The sequence below is a fragment of the Salmo salar genome, chromosome ssa02, assembly GCF_905237065.1.
Source record: "Salmo salar chromosome ssa02, Ssal_v3.1, whole genome shotgun sequence".
Lineage (NCBI taxonomy): Eukaryota > Metazoa > Chordata > Actinopteri > Salmoniformes > Salmonidae > Salmo > Salmo salar.
The window spans coordinates 61420032-61437718 of NC_059443.1; the positions used below are offsets into that span (position 1 = coordinate 61420032).

Here is a 17687-nt window from a genome sequence, read left to right on the forward strand (position 1 = left end):
TAAAATGTGTTGTTGGTACAGATTATCTGTCCTTGAGAATTTCTGTATTTGCAAAAAATATTATACAAGTTCTTATGTACTTGAGTTATAAATTGACTGCTATCAAGATGTTTTCTGTTCTTCGGATTAGAACAAAGTGCTACAGTGAATGACAAATGTCTATATTTTGTTGATTTTTCATTTTATTAAGAACAAATCTGGCATATATTGATACATGGAAATATATACATAATTTAAGGTTTCACCAAAGTATGCAAATTGTGTTCTAGTAGCCAGAGAGAGCAACATACATAGATATTTAACATATAAAATGTTTTCAAAAAGGTTAACCTATTGTGAAACATACAGGAAATAACACTATGTGACCTATCAAGCCACTATCTCAATACATACTCATGATATTACCATACACCTAGCCTGGTCCCAGATCTGTTTGTACTGTATAACCAACACTTATGATCGATGGCATGACAATGAGATGGCAAGACAGCACAAACATCTGGGACCAGGCTGCTATACACGCTGACAAAACTAGAACCAAAATGTCTGACCAGTTTCTGTTAATAAAAGGTTTCCAGGCGGATCTTGAAACAGTCCTCTGGGTGTCTCTGTGCAATGCCGTGGCGCAGCAGCATCTCTGTGTACGGGGGCCAGAACGTCTCGTCTATCGATACGTAGGGATCGTGAGGCGTCTCCAGAGTCTTGTTCATCAGCAGCTGCAAATTGTAACAATGGAAGATAAGGTTTAAGGTAAGGGTTTAAGATTATTATTTATGTTATTGTTCAATTGGAGCAAGAGGTGAGTAGGGATGTTTTTATGCCGTTTGTTGTTCTGTGATCAAGTTGATCTACATTACAAAGATGTGAGTGTAATGTAAGTGTAAAATATAGTCATAGGGTCATAAAACGCTAGACTATAAAGCTGCTACTGGTTCAAGCATGTAGTAATAAAGTAATACAAAATTAAACCAGAGCACCGGGTTGAATAATAAAACACAAACAATGCATGCGAACAGAGACTTACCTCCAGGACTTCATTGAGTGAAATTAGATTCTCGTTCAGCTCTTGAGGAATGTTCTGAAAATGGAAACAAAAATGATACCATCTAGGCTGGTCCCAGATCTGTTTGTGCTCTCTTGCCCAACAAACATAAAAGTTAGCTACACAACACAAACAGATCTGAGATCAAGCTAGATGCAACTTGTAAAAAAAAAAAAAAACTATGTGACCATTGAGGAACCCCTCCATCAGAGCCACATAATACATCACTAAGACTACCACCTTTTTCTTCTTGTCAGCGTTGGTCTCCTGCGTAGGAAGTGGGAAGTGTTCCGCCAGTACGTCTACCAGGGTCTCCATCAGTCTATCATGGTAATCCTTCATCTTCTGGATCTTCTTCTTGGTGTCCTGCAACACACTGAACAGCAGCAGCAATACTTCCATATTAAAACTCAGGATAGTTTTCAATGTGTTGGTTTGTGTGTCATTTTCTATTATTCAGGATCATATTCATAGGCAGGAAACCAAAGAAAACGCTCCAAAACATAGTGAAACAGGGAGGTACAATCTGAACTTGTTCAATAAAAAAAAAACATTTGTTTTTGTTTAGCCTTGTAAAAATTGTATTTACAGTGTGCCGTAACAAACATGACCCAGTTGTTGTACCTTACCTGTGTTCTGATAACCTTTCGTTTTCCAGTCGCTGTTTGACCACATGTTCAGTGCCTGCCTTCAACACTTCTTTCTTTTCCTCCAACCACTTCTGTTCACTAAAACAGGAACACAGATGTATACTGTCAAATCTACTGTCTCCACATCAACATTCAAAGAGTTGGAGATTTAAAAAAGCAATCACATTCAAAGAAAACCTTTTTAAAGTCTCTCTCAGTGTGTCTCTCTTGGCTTGTGAGCAAGAGAGGACCAACTCCAGTTGTGAATTCAGCTTCTGTAACTGTGGAAGTAGGAAAGAAAAAAGTTTTTGTAAATAAATTTGTTAAACATGAATATGGTTACTTTTCATAAGCATAAGGCTCTGTATAACTATAAAATAGCTGATATCTGAAATGTGTACAGAACCAGTCAAAAGTTTGGACACTGACTCATTCAAGGGTTTTTCTTTATTTGGACTATTTTCTACATTGTAGAATAATAGTGAAGGCATCAAAACTATGAAATAGCACATGTGGAATCATGTGGTAACCAAAAAAAGTGTTAAACAAATCAAAATATATTTTAATATTTGAGATTCTTCAAAGTAGCCACCCTTTTCCTTGACAGCTTTGCACACTTTTGGCATTCTACCAAAAAGCTTCATGAGGTAGTCACCTGGAATGCATTACAATTAACAGGTGTGGCTTGTTAAAAAGTTAACTTGTGGAATTTCTTTCCTTCTTGATGCGTTTGAAGAACATGGCTGAGGTTTTACATTATCCCAACCAATTGTGCTTTTTTTGCATAACTTATTTTATACATAATGTTGCTGCACCTGTCTCTTATGACCGAAAATAACTTCTGGACATCAGAAAAGCAATTACTCACCGCGGACTGGAAGAAACTTTTTCCTTTAACGAGTCCGACGAGAAGCATATACTGCTTCACTGGAACAGGCCCAGATCCCTGTAATTTGCTTGAAGAAAAGACGCAGGAAAAGGGGCAGAAGATCGGGCAGCCTTCTGAGAATCCGTAGGTGAGCGACTAAACTCCCACTGCCATCCGTTCTTTTTTGCAAACGATTAAGATTATCCTACCAACAACACATTAAAAACTGTAATATCTTATGTTTCACCGAGACGTGGCTGAACGATGATACAGTTAATAGAGCTGGCAGGATTTTCCATGCACCGGCAGAACAGAGAAGCTACGTTTGGTAAGACGAGGGGTGGGGGTGTGTCTATTTGTCAATAACAGCTGGTGCGAAGTCTAATATTAAAGAAGTCTCAAGGTATTGCTCGCCTGAGGTAGAGAACCTTATGATAAGCTGTAGACCACTATCAACCAAGAGAGTTCTCATCTATATTATTCGTAGCCATTCATTTACCACCACATAACGAAGCTGGCACTAAGACCGCTCTCAACCAACTCTAAGGCCATAAGCAAAGAAGAAAATGCTCACCCAGAAGCGGCGCTCCTAGTGGCCGGGGACTTCAATGCAGGCAAACAAATCAGTTTCACCAAATTTTTACCAGCATGTCACATGTGCAACCAGAGAAAAAAATCCTAGACCACCTTTGGTATTACAGACTCGGACAAGGAGAGGTTGAAAATGTCAGTGAAGACACCAGTTGGTCAGCGCATGCTCGGAGTACACATCCTGGTAATCCGCCTTGTGAATGTTGACCTGTTTAAAAGGTCTTACTCACATCGGCCTTGGAGAGTGATGACACAGTCGTCCGGAACAGCTGATGCTCTCATGCATGTTTCAATGTTACTTGCCTCTAAGCAAGCATAGAAGTTATTTAGCTCGTCTGGTAGGCTCGGGTCACTGGGAAGCTCTCGGCTGTGCTTCCCTTTTGTAGTCTAATAGTTTGCAAGCCCTGCCACATCCGACGGGCGTCGGAACCGGTATAGTACGACTCAATCTTAGTCCTGTATTGACGCTTTGCCTGTTGGATGGTTTGTCGGAGGGCAGAGGGATTTCTTATAAGCTTCCAGGTTAGAGTCCCACTTCTTGAAAGCGGCAGCTCTACCCTTTAGCTCAGTGCGAATGTTGCCTGTAATTCATAGCTTCTGGTTGGGGTATGTACGTACAGTCACTGTGGGGACGACGTCCTCGATGCACTTATTGATAAAGCCAGTGACTGATGTGGTGTTCTCCTCAATACCACCGGAAGAATCCCGGAACATATTCCAGTCTGTGCTAGCAAAAAGGAAGACCTGATCTCCACAATCACCCAACCTCAATCCAATTGAGATGGTTTGGGATGAGTTGGACGGCAGAGTGAAGGAAAAGCAGCCAACAAGTGCTCAACATATTTGGGAACTCCTTCAAGACTGTTGGAAAAGCATTCCAGGTGACTACCTCATGAAACTTGTTGAGAAAATGGCAAGTGTGCGCAATGCTGTCATCTAGGCAAAGGGTGGCTACTTTGAAGAATCTCAAATATAAAAAAGTCAGTTTTGATTTATTCACATTCTACAATGTAGAAAATATTAAAAATAAAGAAACACTTGAATGAGTAGGTGTCCAAATTTTTGACTGGTTCTGTATATTAAAAGGTAATTGCATAGAAATATATTTTTGGGGGAAAATTTTCCAACCGTAACTACTACTGTGGAAGGCAACATCCACATGTGAATTTACCTCCTCTGCTCCAACGACGAGTAACACCTCAGGATTTGTGGACAACACTATGGATAGAAAGTAAACCACATTCTGATGGTACATATCATGCTTATGTCTCAGTCATACAGTATAAGTACAATCAATTAGTTATAAAGGAATTATACTCAGAGTAGAAACCAGACACTCACGTTCTGGCTGTCTTGTCTGCCACTGCTTCAGCTCAGCTGCTACAGCTGTCAATCTATTCACAGACTGTTGGACAAATAACAGATATGCAGCAGATAAGGCAAGATAATGTAAAAAGTACATGCATCACACATACTAATGCTTTCATTTAGCTATAGGGAAATTGGGCCATCTCTGACCTGTTCTTGTGGGTTTTCATCTGAGTCTGGCTCTGCGAGAATGATCTCATTCTGAAGCTGAAAAACAAACAGAATATTACATTTTAACATTAACACAATAACATCACATCGTCCAAAGTTGTCTGTGCAGGACCAAGCTGTCATCGTAAACAGATCAGTACCATCTCTAGCTGGGAAAACTGCTCTTCACACGCGTTAAAAAGTTCCGCCTGTGCAGCTTCCGAGCACTCTGTGTAGAAAGGAATGGCAGGTGGTGCTGGAGAATCCTGGACCTCTGACTCTGTGTCCAGTGGCTGTCCCTGTGACAAAAAAATGTCAGAATTATTAGGACATGCATGTTGAATGGATAAATTACTAATTTCAGTAAATCTTACAAAGGCTCATATTTGGCAACCGTACTTACGTTCTCCTGTTGCAACGTTACCACGTTGGAACTCTGAAAACAAGGAATTCACAATATTGTTATCAACAAGTGGGTAACTACCGAGCTCTGGTCCACGCATTGCATTGGATCTGCACTCTATAGCGTGGACCAGTGAGTATGGCGGAACATTTTCAAAAGTCGTTTGAATCATGTTTTGGGGAAAAATACACCAGGCGCATACAAAGAAATGTTCGTCAACACTCTACCAACATCTTTACTTTGGTGAGTTACGAAAATACCTTGAAGAAATACTAGAAAGTCAGATTAAGTTAACTAGATTAGTAAATTAGCCAGCTTCCTCATCAATTCTAGTGATAATGTCAGACAAAGTGTATATATATTTTTTTTTACTTAAAAGCAGGAAGTAACGTTACTCTTGGAAGAAACATTACAGCTCCTAGGTAGCTACCAAAACCTAAAAAACAAGCAAACGAACGTCAGCTAGCTAGAAAACGTTAGCAGTGAAAAAGATTAGCATATCCGACTGAAAACAAATTAACGTTACAAACAGGAAAACATTCATCAGTTGGAAATCGACAGTTTTCCACTTTGTCAAACAACGTGTCCACCTACCATATTTGAAATAGTTAGCTGGCTTATTTTCTTAAAACGTATAATATTTCACTATATCGTACAGCCACAGATAGATGAGATACAGCTGTCAACTTCACCGCTAGCTAGTTCCCTTTCAAAATACCGCCAGTATTGATGACGTACGTCTGGGCGGAAGTACTTCGTTTGAGAGCGTTAGGTCTGCGTACTGATACGCATATCACTGAGAACGGCGCCATAAGGCAATCGTGTGCAACTGCAGCCCGCATTCGAGCCCCCATTAGTTATTGCATGAACGCAGTTGCACCCTTCTCAAATTAGGGCTCGTGGGGAATTTAAACCTTGAGCGATGCCTGACAGCCAGCACTGTTTTACAGACTGCCGCCCCCAAGACCAGAGGAAATCGCAACAGGGCTGCTTTGCAAGCTAGTCCTTAGCCTCCACTACATCTACATCACCTGGTGTCAAGGGAGGAGGCCAATAAGATCTTTAGGGGCCTCAGCCACCCGAGACGCGGCATGTTTACTCATGTCCCCATAAAAATACATGTTGGAAGACTGGACGAGGTGACTGGCTTCTACCCCTGCAGTAGTTCTACGGCATGTAGAGATTCCTGTAAAAAAAACAAAGTGAGCGTATTCAGCAGCTCTGCAGCTGGTAAACAATACACTATCAAACAGTTCCTCACATGCAGCTCATCTAATGTCTTAAACCTTATCTCTTGTACATGTTATATGTGGGCAAAACCAGTAGACTGATAAGAACGTTTATTATAGTACTCAAGAGTGCTGTAAGGAGAAATGACCCTAAATCCCCTATTGCACGTAATTTCTCTGAGGCCGGTGTTGTGTCTTCTAATTTCCTTAATTTTGTGGCTAGAGTCAAATACTTTCTGTGACACACATCAGAGTCAAATACTTTCTATAGAACAAACTTCACGTCAGGATAGCCAACCGAAATGAATAATTCATGTATGTGTGTTATATTAAACATAGAGGAGGGAGTAAAATGTTGGCAAGCAATAAACAGTTCAGAACAATTCTGGCTGAATTATTATCCTTCCATTTTCAAAAATACGAGTCGAATAAGACATGGGAGAGATGAAGAATTTTGGCAAAGAGATTTATTTATAGACTAATACAAAATCAGTAGCGTATTTAGGTACGGGCGGCATCTTGCCGGAGGGCGCCGAAAGGGGGCTTCGCCCAGGGCGCCATACAAGCTAGAACCGCCAAATACACTTGAAACAAATAGCCACACCGAAAACTGCAGACAAAAATGCTTATTAACTTATCAACTGTTTTGGTACTGATATCCAGTGTTAATGCCTTTTATTTATGTTGTCTCTATTTTCTATCTTTCCTTTCTTTAGGCTAAAGTGGCTTCCAAGAAGTAGGACATCAAGGTGAGGACACTCACTGCTGAAGGCACCCACAATGATGCTTCTGTTTCTCTTCATCCTCCCCCTCATCCTTATATTTCATGAGTTGACTACGGCAGGGGGTCTCAAAGTGGGGTCTGCAGGGGGTCCATGGTAAGACCAAAAATAAATAAATAATAATTCATTTTTTAAGTAAATATTAGCAACATAGCTAAACAGATTAAACTAATTTTGGCCAAGGGACCTGTGAAATTAGTTTAGAGGGTGTAATACAATACAATGCAATATTATTCATCTACAAATTACGTTATTAACCCTGGGCAACATGGGCCGTGGGAGGCTCAGAGGAGGGACATTGGTATCCACAGTACACCAGCATTATATATTTTTCTACTAAATACTTATATATATATATATATATATATATAATATATTTTTTTTTTTTATTTTTACATAAAAGCACTGTAATGTAAACTTTAAAACGGCATACATTTCTCTCTGATAACAAGAGGGCCCGAGGTGCTTGAGACTTAGTTCATCTGGCCATGCCCTGCCAAAGTCATAGTATAACTCCTTGTATGCTTTTTTAAAGTTGTGTTCTGATTACAAGGGGGTCCCTGATGAATTTGCTATCAGAAAAGGGGTCCCCACTCCCATAAAGTTTGAGAACCCCTGAGAGCCTCCAACCAACCTGATTTCCATGTGGGTGATACTTCAACCAAGAGAAAGAGTATTACTATTGATGCTACCAGCCGGGATCAGTCTGCAGAGATGTCTACCTCTAACACTGATGACAACATAATGTCTTCACCTGACACCAAGCAGAATAAAAATAGAACCGGATTCTTCACAGCTCTCCAGAGTTTTTAGAAGGAAGAACAAGATGCCTGTCAGTAATACTCATACTATCATACTCTGTAATACTGTTAATCATTAAACTAGGTTGATACTAATATCCCATGCTAATAGCTATTTTCAGAGCTTTTTCTCTATTTTCTACCTTTCCTTTTTCAGGCTAAAGTGGCTTCCATGAAGTGGGAAACATCCAGAAGGATGAGAACATCACCTCTCGAGATGCTCACGGCTGCTGTTTCTCTTCTTTTTTCCCCATCCCTCCTTTCACTCTAACCCCACTCCCACCTGTTTTATCTTCAGTAAATGTCTTTTTTTGCTATTTCAGTTTGAATGTGTTTTATTTATTGAAACCACAGTCAATTTCAAAAGAGGGTCATACCGCGACTCTCTTCATTTATGAATCTCTAAATCTAGAACCAAACCAGGAACACAGGGGTTGCTTGACTTTTTAGTTATAGATCTACGATGATATCACAGTTACATTCTAGCCTACAGTGATAACAATATTGTCAAGGGGAAAGTGAACAGTATAGACATACAGGTAACTGCCAAAATAAGGGAAACACCAACATAAAGTGTCTTAATAGGGTGTTGGATCACCACAAGCCAGAACAGCTTCAATGCACCTTGGCATAGATTCTACAAGTGTCTGGAACTCTGTTGGAGGAACGCACCACCATCTTTCCACGAGAAATTCCATCATTTTATATTTTGCTGATTGTGGTGGAAAACAGTCTCATGCGCAGCTCCAGAATCTCCCATAAGTGTTCAATTGGGTTGAGATCTGATGGATTTCTGTTTACCATGTTAGGTTTAGTCTATGAGACCAGGCTGGCTCTGGTGACTGAGACGGCCATGGCATATGGTTTACATCGTTTTCATGCTCATCAAACCATTCAGTGACCACTCGTGCCCTGTGGATGGGGGAACTGTCATCCTATGGGGGGCATAGCCATGGTAGCCAAAATAATGGCCTACCCAGCATTTTTATACCAGCCAGGTCGTTTCAAGGTTAACGTTGAAAATTGGACGTCTATCCATGTCCTGAGGACGGGAAATGCCTTCATAACCGGCTACTAGGGGTGGTGGATCCCATGACTTAGGATCAGAAGGTTGTATGTTTGATCACACTCGTGGAAACTGTTATTTTTATTTTGGGTTTTAACGCTAAACCAAACTTTAACCATTTGTAAAGGGTGCCTGAACTTTTCTTAACCCTTATCTTCAGAATTTGACATTTGGAGCATCTTCAAAATTGTAAGTTTGGAGAACTAATTCTGCAGTGAGAGCTTGTTGTTTTACACATGCATGACCCTAAGCATAATGGGATGATAAATGCTTCATTAACTCAGGAACCACACCTGTGAGGAAGCACCTGCTTTCAATATACTTTGTATCCTTCATTTTCTCAAGTGTTTCCATTATTTTGGCAGTTACCTGTACATATTGAATTGTATGGCTACCAAATATGTACAGTGGCTTGCGAAATATTCACCCCCCCTTGGCATTTTTCCTATTTTGTTGCCTTACAACCTGGAATTAAATTTATTTTTTTGGGGGGGGTTGTATCATTTGATTTACACAACATGCCTACCACTTTGAAGATGCAAAATATATTTTCTTGTAAAACAAACAAGAAATATGACAAAAGAATGGAAAACTTGAGCGTGCATAACTAACTATTCATCCCCACAAAGTCAATACTTTGTAGAGCCACCTTTTGCAGCAATTACAGCTGCAAGTCTTTTGGGATATGTCTCTATAAGCTTGGCACATCCAGCCACTGGGATTTTTGCCCATTCTTCAAGGAAAAACTGCTCCAGCTCCTTCAAGTTGGAGCTGGTGTACAGCAATCTTTAAGTCATACCGCAGATTCTCAATTGGATTGAGGTCTGAGCTTTGACTAGGCCATTCCAAGACATTTAAATGTTTCCCCTTAAACCACTTGAGTGTTGCTTTAGCAGTATGCTTAGGGTCATTGTCCTGCTGGAAGGTCGAACTTCCGTCCCACTCTCAAATCTCTGGAAGACTGAAACAGGTTTCCTTCAAGACTTTCCCTGTATTTTGTGCCATCCATCATTCCTTCAACTCTGACCAGTTTCCCAGTCCCTGCTGATGAAAAACATGCCCACAGCATGATGCTGCCACCACCATGCTTCACTGTGGGGCTGGTGTTCTCGGAGTGATGAGAGGTGTTGGGTTTGTGCCAGACATAGCGTTTTCCTCGATGGCCAAAAAGACCAATTTTACTCTCATCTGACCAAAGTACCTTCTTCCATATGTTTGGGGAGTCTCCCACATGCCTTTTGCCGAACACCAAACGTGTTTGCTTATTTTTTTCTTGAAGCAATGGCTTTTTTCTGGCCACTCTTCCTTTAAGCCCAGCTCTGTGGAGTGTATGGCTTAAAGTGGTCCTCTGGACAGATACTACAATCTCCGCTGTGGAGCTTTGCAGCTCCTTCAGGGTTATCTCTGGTCTTTTTGTTGCCTCTCTGATTAATGCCCTCCTTGCCTGGTCCGTGGGTTTTGGTGGGCAGCCCTCTCTTGGCAGGTTTGTTGTGGTGCCATATTCTTTCCATTTTTTAATAATGGATTTAATGGTGCTCCGTGGGATGTTCAAAGTTTCGGATATTTTTTTATAACCCAACCCTGATCTGTACTTCTCCACAACTTTGACCCTGACCTGTTTGGAGAGCTCATTGGCCTTCATGGTGCCGTTTACTTGGTGGTGCCTCTTCCTTAGTGGTGTTGCAGACTCTGGGGCCTTTCAGAACAGGTGTATATATATACTGAGATCATGTGACAGATCATGTGACACTTAGTTTGAACACAGGTGGAATTTATTTAACTAATTATGTGACTTCTGAAGGTAATTGGTTGCACCAGATCTTATTTAGGGGCTTCATGGCAAAGTCGGTGAATACATTTGCACTTTTCCTTTTTAAATTTTTTTAAACAAGTAATTTTTTTCACTTCACCAATTTTGACTATTTTGTTTATGTCCATTACATGAAAAATCAATTTAAATTACAGGTTGTAATGCAACAAAATAGGAAAAACGCCAAGGGGATGAATACTTTTGCAAGGCACTGTAAGACCACTCTGAGATGCTTGATAGAATCCGACCACTAGGTGGCAGTGGCACCATACTTACAGGAGTAGAGAAACTTCCAAGTTATATAGGAGAGCATTTGGCGAGCGAGTTAGTGTATTTAACCACAAGATGGCAGCCTTTGAAAATGTGTATCTTTTTTACTAATCTAATTCAACCCATCAAACGTCATACATTACACTTTTACATGAAACCTCTCAGAATGAGCAACAGCCTCAAGACACGCACACACACACACATAGAGAATATAGGCCTACTGTATTTGAAATGTCTTTATTATTTTGGAACTTTTGTGAGTCTAATGTATACTGTATACTGTTTATTATCTATTTCACTTGCTTTGGCAATGTAAACATATGTTTACCATGCCAATAAAGCCCCTTCAATTAAAATTGAAATTGAATTGAGAGAGCAAGAGAGAGAGAACGAGAGAGCAAGAGATAGAGAAATTAGGTTTTGTGTAGTGGTAAAGCTCCCGGTTTAAATCGGTGACATTTTGACATCATTAAGATCTGTCTGCTCAGCGGTGTGCCGTCAGAAAACTGGACGGGCAATTTCTGTCTGCTGGAAATAGCTAAGCTAACTCGTTCTGCGTCTTTGGTTTTAATGCAGTGCAGGCAACTCAGCGGCAGCAGAGGAAAGAAAATATTTCCAAGGTTGGGGTATATATTTTTTACCAAGCCTATATGCTCCCCTCCTAAATCACATGCCTCGTGCGATTGATCAACTACAATTTGATTAATATGCAAATGTGAAGCAAACAGTTCCATTTGAGCCTTCAGCGTGGGCTAATTAATCAACAGTTAAAGGAAATTAATACATACATCAATTCTGTCAGGAACATGCTTAGTTCAATCGCCCGTAAAATTGAAGTTTGAAGTATTAACTGCTTCTCAAGGAACGGTATGATTAAAACTTTGGTATTCAGCCCTATTTAGAGACTTTCACTGACAACTCCATACCTGAGTATTTTATCCGATTTTGACTTTTGGTGCAGCTAACTATTTATGTAGGTTATTCTCATGATTTATGTAGGTTATTCATAGAATAGACACATAAAACATGTGTAGATAATGTGCATTATATCTCCAGATAAAATATAAAAGGCTAAAAAGATTGCTTGTACCTGTGGCTATGACAATTTGCTAGTTTGATATAAATTGGCCTATACAAATTGGAACATTGGGTTGATATCAGTTTAGATTGAGAACTTTGCTAACATATATTTATTATTATTAGGCTACAGTTATCATGAGCTTCAGAGATAAGTTATTCCTGCTTTTCTTGTAATAAATGTTTGCACAATGAGGAAAAAAGAAATAGACAGATAAATTAAGGGACCACAGAAGGGGAGGAAAAATAGATGAAAAGAGAGAGAGTTTGGTGGCCAGCCCCATTGTTTCAGCAGGGACTCATGCATCAAACTTCAATTTTCCGGACGATTGAATTAGTGATTTTTTTCCATCTTGAACTGAAATACACTTAAGACCAACGGATTAATTACCAAGAACTGGTCCCACTGACTGTCGTATTAGTTATCGCCTTGACAACCGCTCATAAAATAAGCAAGTGAAATCCATAAACTTAGCCTGCCTTAACACTCTCCTCTCTCCCCGACCATAAATATGCTTTATTCAGAATAGGCGTGAGTGATATAAGGAGGTGGGGAGAATTCGAGCACGTTTTTTTTTTTTTCATCAAAACCGCAGGGGGTTTATTTGGCGACCACGCGCGTAGTCAAGTCAAGTAGCCCATCAATGCTCGCGCCGTTGTTTGTGTGGGTAGCCTTAGCCTTTGTGTGTGTTCGTGTGGTCATATAGCCTACCCATATCCAAATATTATTGGAGAATCCTACAGTAGCCTAACATTGTCATCGGAATAAAATTGTATGTGGTCGTCCAGCTAATTAATTAAGGCTTTGAGAATAGTCTGCTGCGTATTATTCAATTCTTGTCAAACCGTCAGTGTAAGCCCATAAGAATCCACCCTTTTTGTTGGTTGTGTTGAGAGTTCCTCCAAAATTATTTCAGTCAATAATTTACTTTATATAAGTAGCTTACGTGTTCCCATTGTAATAACAATGTTATTGAATATTGTAACGATTTATGATTATTTTTATTAATTTTTTTTAGGGAAGCTTAATTTGAAATTCAGATCAAAGTCCAGACACAGGTAGGTGTTCAATGTTAATAAGGCAAATATAATTATAAAAAGGCTAATTGAAAAATAACAAATATAGAAATCATTATTATTATTTATATTAGCATTAGCCTTTTTGGCCATTTATTTTAGTAAAGATGAGAAGCTATAGACCTACAAATTGTATAGATCACACGTTATAGGCTATAATAGAGTTGGATGATAAAACTCATGCAAACAGCTTCCAAAAAGTATTGAAAAGAAAAGCCCTCTTTAGCAGCATCAATCCCCTTCTTAAAAAGACGGAGGGTGAAACAAGGCTCTTCTAGATCAAAAAGAAAGCTTTTCTTTATGACTTTTTCTCACATCACCATGTTTTCAGCTTCATTAAACTCCGCAAAGACAAAAGAAATAAAGAGAGAAGAAGAAAAAGACATGAGAAGAAAAGCAACGAAAGACTCCTTTTAACTAGACTTTGGCATAACTGTCACACTCTAAACTCTTTATGACTCGGGCTACTTAACATGAAAAACACTTTCACACAAAATGTGCCACATTTTGTTGTTTAGAAAAACGTTCCTGGACAAAAGTCAAACATATTATTTCAGGGCCTAAAAAGGGAAGAAAGACAAGTGGCTGGACAAAAAAAGAGCCATTTTCATTGTAATTCATTGACTTGTTCCAAATGCCAGGCTAAAAAGGCAAAGAAAAGAGGCTAGACATTAATGGTCGCAGATGCCCTCGTGAAGAGAAGGGCCTGTGTATGCATTACGGCCTTTGTTCGCGGGGAGTTAAACAGTTTAAAAGGAGGGTTAAGTCAATCCATCAAATTGTCTGAAATTGTGAGGAAAATTCAAAAACCATATGGCCTCCAAACGTTTGAGTCCTTTTTGTGCGGTGGGACACACTTGTCTCAGCATTGCTGCCTGCGGGAGACCGGGCGGGCTCCATTGTGACTTGTCACATCGGGGAAGGCATCTCATTTGTCCCCAGTTTTCATGCTTTACGCTCAAAATTATGGCCTCGTCCCGCAGCCCCGCAGAACAAAAAAACACCCATAAAGGCTCAGGAAAACTGGCCCAAAACTTTGTGTTTTTGTGGCATCCCAGACCCTCTTTTCTCCCCCAGCACCAGATTTGCGATTCTCACATAAATTTCGTCCCGAATGGGGAAACACGTTGCCGGGTCAAGAAGCCAAGACACGCATTTAGCAGTTTGAAAGAGAGTGAGATGGCTGAGCCACAAAATGTTTCGAGTATCCTCACAAATGGGATACAATGGAACAAAAAATATTGAAGTATTATAAGGGATCATGGTTGCTAAATAGGCTACTCTAAACGTCCATAATATAGGCCTGCATTGAATTAGCTTCATAAAGGATTTCAGTCCTCCCCCTTGATTCTGCATATAGTCACCATTTTTTCTAGGACTAAATATCGAAATTATAATCTATCAGTATAATAATGACATAAACAGCGTTTTGAGAAAAGCCATTTTATTTCCATAGTATATACATTACAGAATGTGCATTGGTTTTCAAATACTGTCCTGATTTTAGAAAGGCACTTACAGGTGTACAAAACATAACAAATCTATTCAACCATAGAGTACTCTATTGTATCCAAACAAATGAATATATTCCTACGGTCCAGTAACTGTAGCTCCATGTCGAAATATCAGCGCAGTATTTTGTATTTTTATAACCTTTGTTTGATCATTTCTCTATAAAACGCATAACTTGGTTTTTGATCCTTTGAATTTGCCTTTCGTATCATGCAATGCAGCATAATGATTATGGTTGGTGTAATTATGACTAGCTAATTATGTAAACGCTGTGTACAAACGGTCTGAACTCGAGTAGACCTATATGTATGATAAGGGATATCTCAAAAAATAAACAAGCGATATAATTTAAATGGAAAAATAAATAGATATGATCAACAAAACAAAACATGCATTTCAACATGCAAAACCTATCGAAAATATTTCATAAAACTGACATACTTTAAGCATATGACATAGTGTTACATAAATATGAACAAGGATCAATGTGTGCGTGTGTGTGTGTGTGTGTGTGTGTGTGTGTGTGTGTGTGTGTGTTGAGAAAGAGAGAGATAACTAAAATACGTGTGTGAGTGTGTGTGTGAGAGAGAGAGAGAGAGAAATAACTCAAAGAGGTGTGTGTGTCTGGTAGACAATTACATGTTTCAAAATAATAGCATTATCTTTAGTTCTGATTACGAAACCTATATTGCTTTCATTGACATTTGAAGACAAGAGGAAACTGTCCGACTGCTGATGAATACAATTGAATATAGCACTGCATAGGCTATTTGTTGTACTGTTCATGCTTACTGTGAATATCTGTGTGCCGATACAAAATTCACAACAGACTAGTAAATGTTCTGAGATGATGTACGAATGTCAGCAGGGGAAAGTTACAATCGTAGTAAGGATTGTTACTGCTTTTTGTCGTCATTTTTGTATTTCATTATCCCACTGCGCAATCAGTCATCCACATCAATTTCTAGGTCTTCGTCGTCCTCTGAGCATTCTTTACTTGTTGTGTGGTCTGAAAATGGCGACAAGGGGGACATCCGCAGCCTGCGAGCGAGCGAGTACTCTTGTCCGCCACTCTGCGCGGGAGAATCGGCTCGTGGGTGATGTCCGAGCGTTCCGTTGGCGCATTTCTCGAGGTCAGCGAGCTTGGCGAGTTTCTCCAGAGGTACAATACCGTCACCTATAGTTTTGGCCGACTCCACGTCGGCCTTCATCTCCTCCAGATCTCGCTTTAGTTTGGCTCTCCTGTTCTGGAACCACGTGATGACTTGGGCGTTCGTTAGACCCAATTGTTGGGCGATTTGGTCTCGGTCAGCGGGAGACAAATATTTCTGATACAGGAATCTTTTCTCTAATTCGTAGATTTGGTGGTTGGTGAAGGCAGTCCTGGACTTCCTTCGTTTCTTCGGGGTGTTTCTTTGCCCAAAGAGAGTCATTCCGTCTCTCCCTGCCCAAACAAAGATAAAATGTTAAGTCAGTGATATGTTGGTGTCATTCTCATGCTGCTAAGGCATTGGCTCTGCAGGGCGTTGAACTCTGTATTTAAACATTTTAAACATATTTTTGAGATATTTGACCCCAAATCAATGATCATTTTTAAAATAAGTTATATTGGCCTATATACCAAATATAAACGTAGACGTAATGTTATGCATTCATCATAAAGAGAACAATTGCACAATTCCAGCTGGTAAATTCATGAATAGCCTCTTTTTCACCTTTCCAAATTACTCACAGAAGAGATACAATGTAACATTTTCTGGCAAACAATCTTGTTTAAAACCTAATGTTCAATGCCTATTTTTAGATACAATATTACTTCATTATATTTTCACAGATCAAATGAAAAATAATAAAATGTGCATTGCAATGTTATGAAAGTAATATCGATATAATGATTATAAGTCCATAAATACCATCATATTTACCTTCAGCTGCTTGTAGCACGCTAACTTCGAGCCCCTTGAAGGTTTTGCTAGCTAGTTCTTCCAGGGCGCAGAGTGGTGAGGTTTGTGTGAGCAGTGCCCGGTTGGACAGAGCAGAGATGCTGGACGAACGGTGCTTCTCAGCCGATGAAATCAGGTGTGCTGTCCCACAAATGGTGTAACTTCGTTTCACGGAGGGTTTGTTGAGAATGTCTTGGATACTGAAAGGTGTCAGTGGCTTATTCGAGTTTGCAGGCGGAGGAAGATGGTCCAACGGACTACGCCTCCTATTCTCGACCGCATCACATTTGGCGACTTCTTTGGATGTCATTATTAGTGCGTTAGTTGTTACGCAAGCTAACTTTAAAAATGTTTTTGAATCGCTAACAAGGAAAACAACAAACACAGATATCAAATAATATCGAACCCTATCGAAGAAACAGTCACATTACAGTCACCAAATGCACGCCATGGCTGCAAACTTTCTTGCAAAAAGAAACATAAAAAAAGCCCTCCTAATTCCAAACCGGGATATCTTCTTGAAAGTATTATTCCTCAAAAATACGTACAGACAATCCGAAGGAGAACTGTGCCTCCCTGAAAATGGCGAGGTCCAAAGAAGTTGCAGCAACAACTGACTAACAAGTTAATATTGATTAGGACGTAATCAATTATGTCCCCACTGGCACTTTCGCCCTCTCCCTTTCACTCTCTGACTATGTTGCAGTCCAGTGCAGGGCTTTTGCGAGTGGGATGCTCCCAATAATTACAAGGCATGGTTTGAAGGAGGAGGAGCCGGTTGGAATTATAACGGGTTGCGCTCTTATCATCTTTGGGTCTAAATTAGTCGTGGGGTGAGATACCAGAATAGGCCTTACGGTAAATGAGCAAGAGAGAGTGTGCAGTCAATGGGGGATTAAATCGCATTGCGTATTTAAGTATAGTATTACAGTAATAAAGTATGTGTGATTTTTTTGAAGATAGATACTTTGAACGTTTCCAATGTGAATATTGGAAATTATTTCAATGATTCTGAAATTGGTCAAATTATGCTATGCAGTGGATTGAGAAGTGATTACTAGTTAGTACAG

General features: G+C 39.8%; 2 protein-coding genes and 1 long non-coding RNA gene across 3 annotated transcripts; 1 reads left to right on the plus strand and 2 right to left on the minus strand.

The window, feature by feature from the left end:
• Positions 1–160: 160 nt before the first annotated feature.
• Positions 161–5796, minus strand: LOC106586549 (centromere protein K). Its single transcript, XM_014173986.2, has 11 exons — positions 5646–5796; positions 5052–5084; positions 4810–4947; positions 4649–4705; positions 4472–4535; positions 4302–4348; positions 1870–1952; positions 1672–1770; positions 1283–1418; positions 1025–1078; positions 161–716 (listed from the first exon to the last, which is right to left on the minus strand). Exons 1-11 carry the CDS (start codon positions 5646–5648, stop codon positions 561–563), a joined length of 870 nt encoding a protein of 289 aa, XP_014029461.1. The 5' UTR covers positions 5649–5796; the 3' UTR covers positions 161–560.
• A 143-nt stretch (positions 5797–5939) lies between these two features.
• On the plus strand, positions 5940–8179 carry LOC106586560 (uncharacterized). Its single transcript, XR_001324217.2, has 3 exons — positions 5940–6253; positions 6997–7158; positions 8020–8179. It is a non-coding gene; the product is annotated as an uncharacterized lncRNA (long non-coding RNA).
• Positions 8180–14589: 6410 nt separating this feature from the next.
• On the minus strand, positions 14590–17342 carry LOC123730437 (transcription factor LBX1-like). Its single transcript, XM_045707152.1, has 2 exons — positions 16600–17342; positions 14590–16118 (listed from the first exon to the last, which is right to left on the minus strand). Exons 1-2 carry the CDS (start codon positions 16925–16927, stop codon positions 15619–15621), a joined length of 828 nt encoding a protein of 275 aa, XP_045563108.1. The 5' UTR covers positions 16928–17342; the 3' UTR covers positions 14590–15618.
• Between the last annotated feature and the right edge of the window lie 345 nt (positions 17343–17687).

What these genes read in the sequence shown, in the direction of transcription:
- LOC106586549 (XM_014173986.2), bottom strand. An exon ending in GCAGACAAGACAGCCAGAAC is followed by an intron (nt 4,349 to 4,471) that starts GTGAGTGTCTGG and finishes TTCTATCCATAG; the next exon opens with TGTTGTCCACAAATCCTGAG. An exon ending in CTGAGAGAGACTTTAAAAAG is followed by an intron (nt 1,771 to 1,869) that starts GTTTTCTTTGAA and finishes TTCCTGTTTTAG; the next exon opens with TGAACAGAAGTGGTTGGAGG.
- LOC123730437 (XM_045707152.1), bottom strand. Translation starts at nt 16,927, where the DNA reads ATGACATCCAAAGAAGTCGCCAAATGTGATGCGGTCGAGAATAGGAGG. An exon ending in CGTGCTACAAGCAGCTGAAG is followed by an intron (nt 16,119 to 16,599) that starts GTAAATATGATG and finishes TTGTTTGGGCAG; the next exon opens with GGAGAGACGGAATGACTCTC.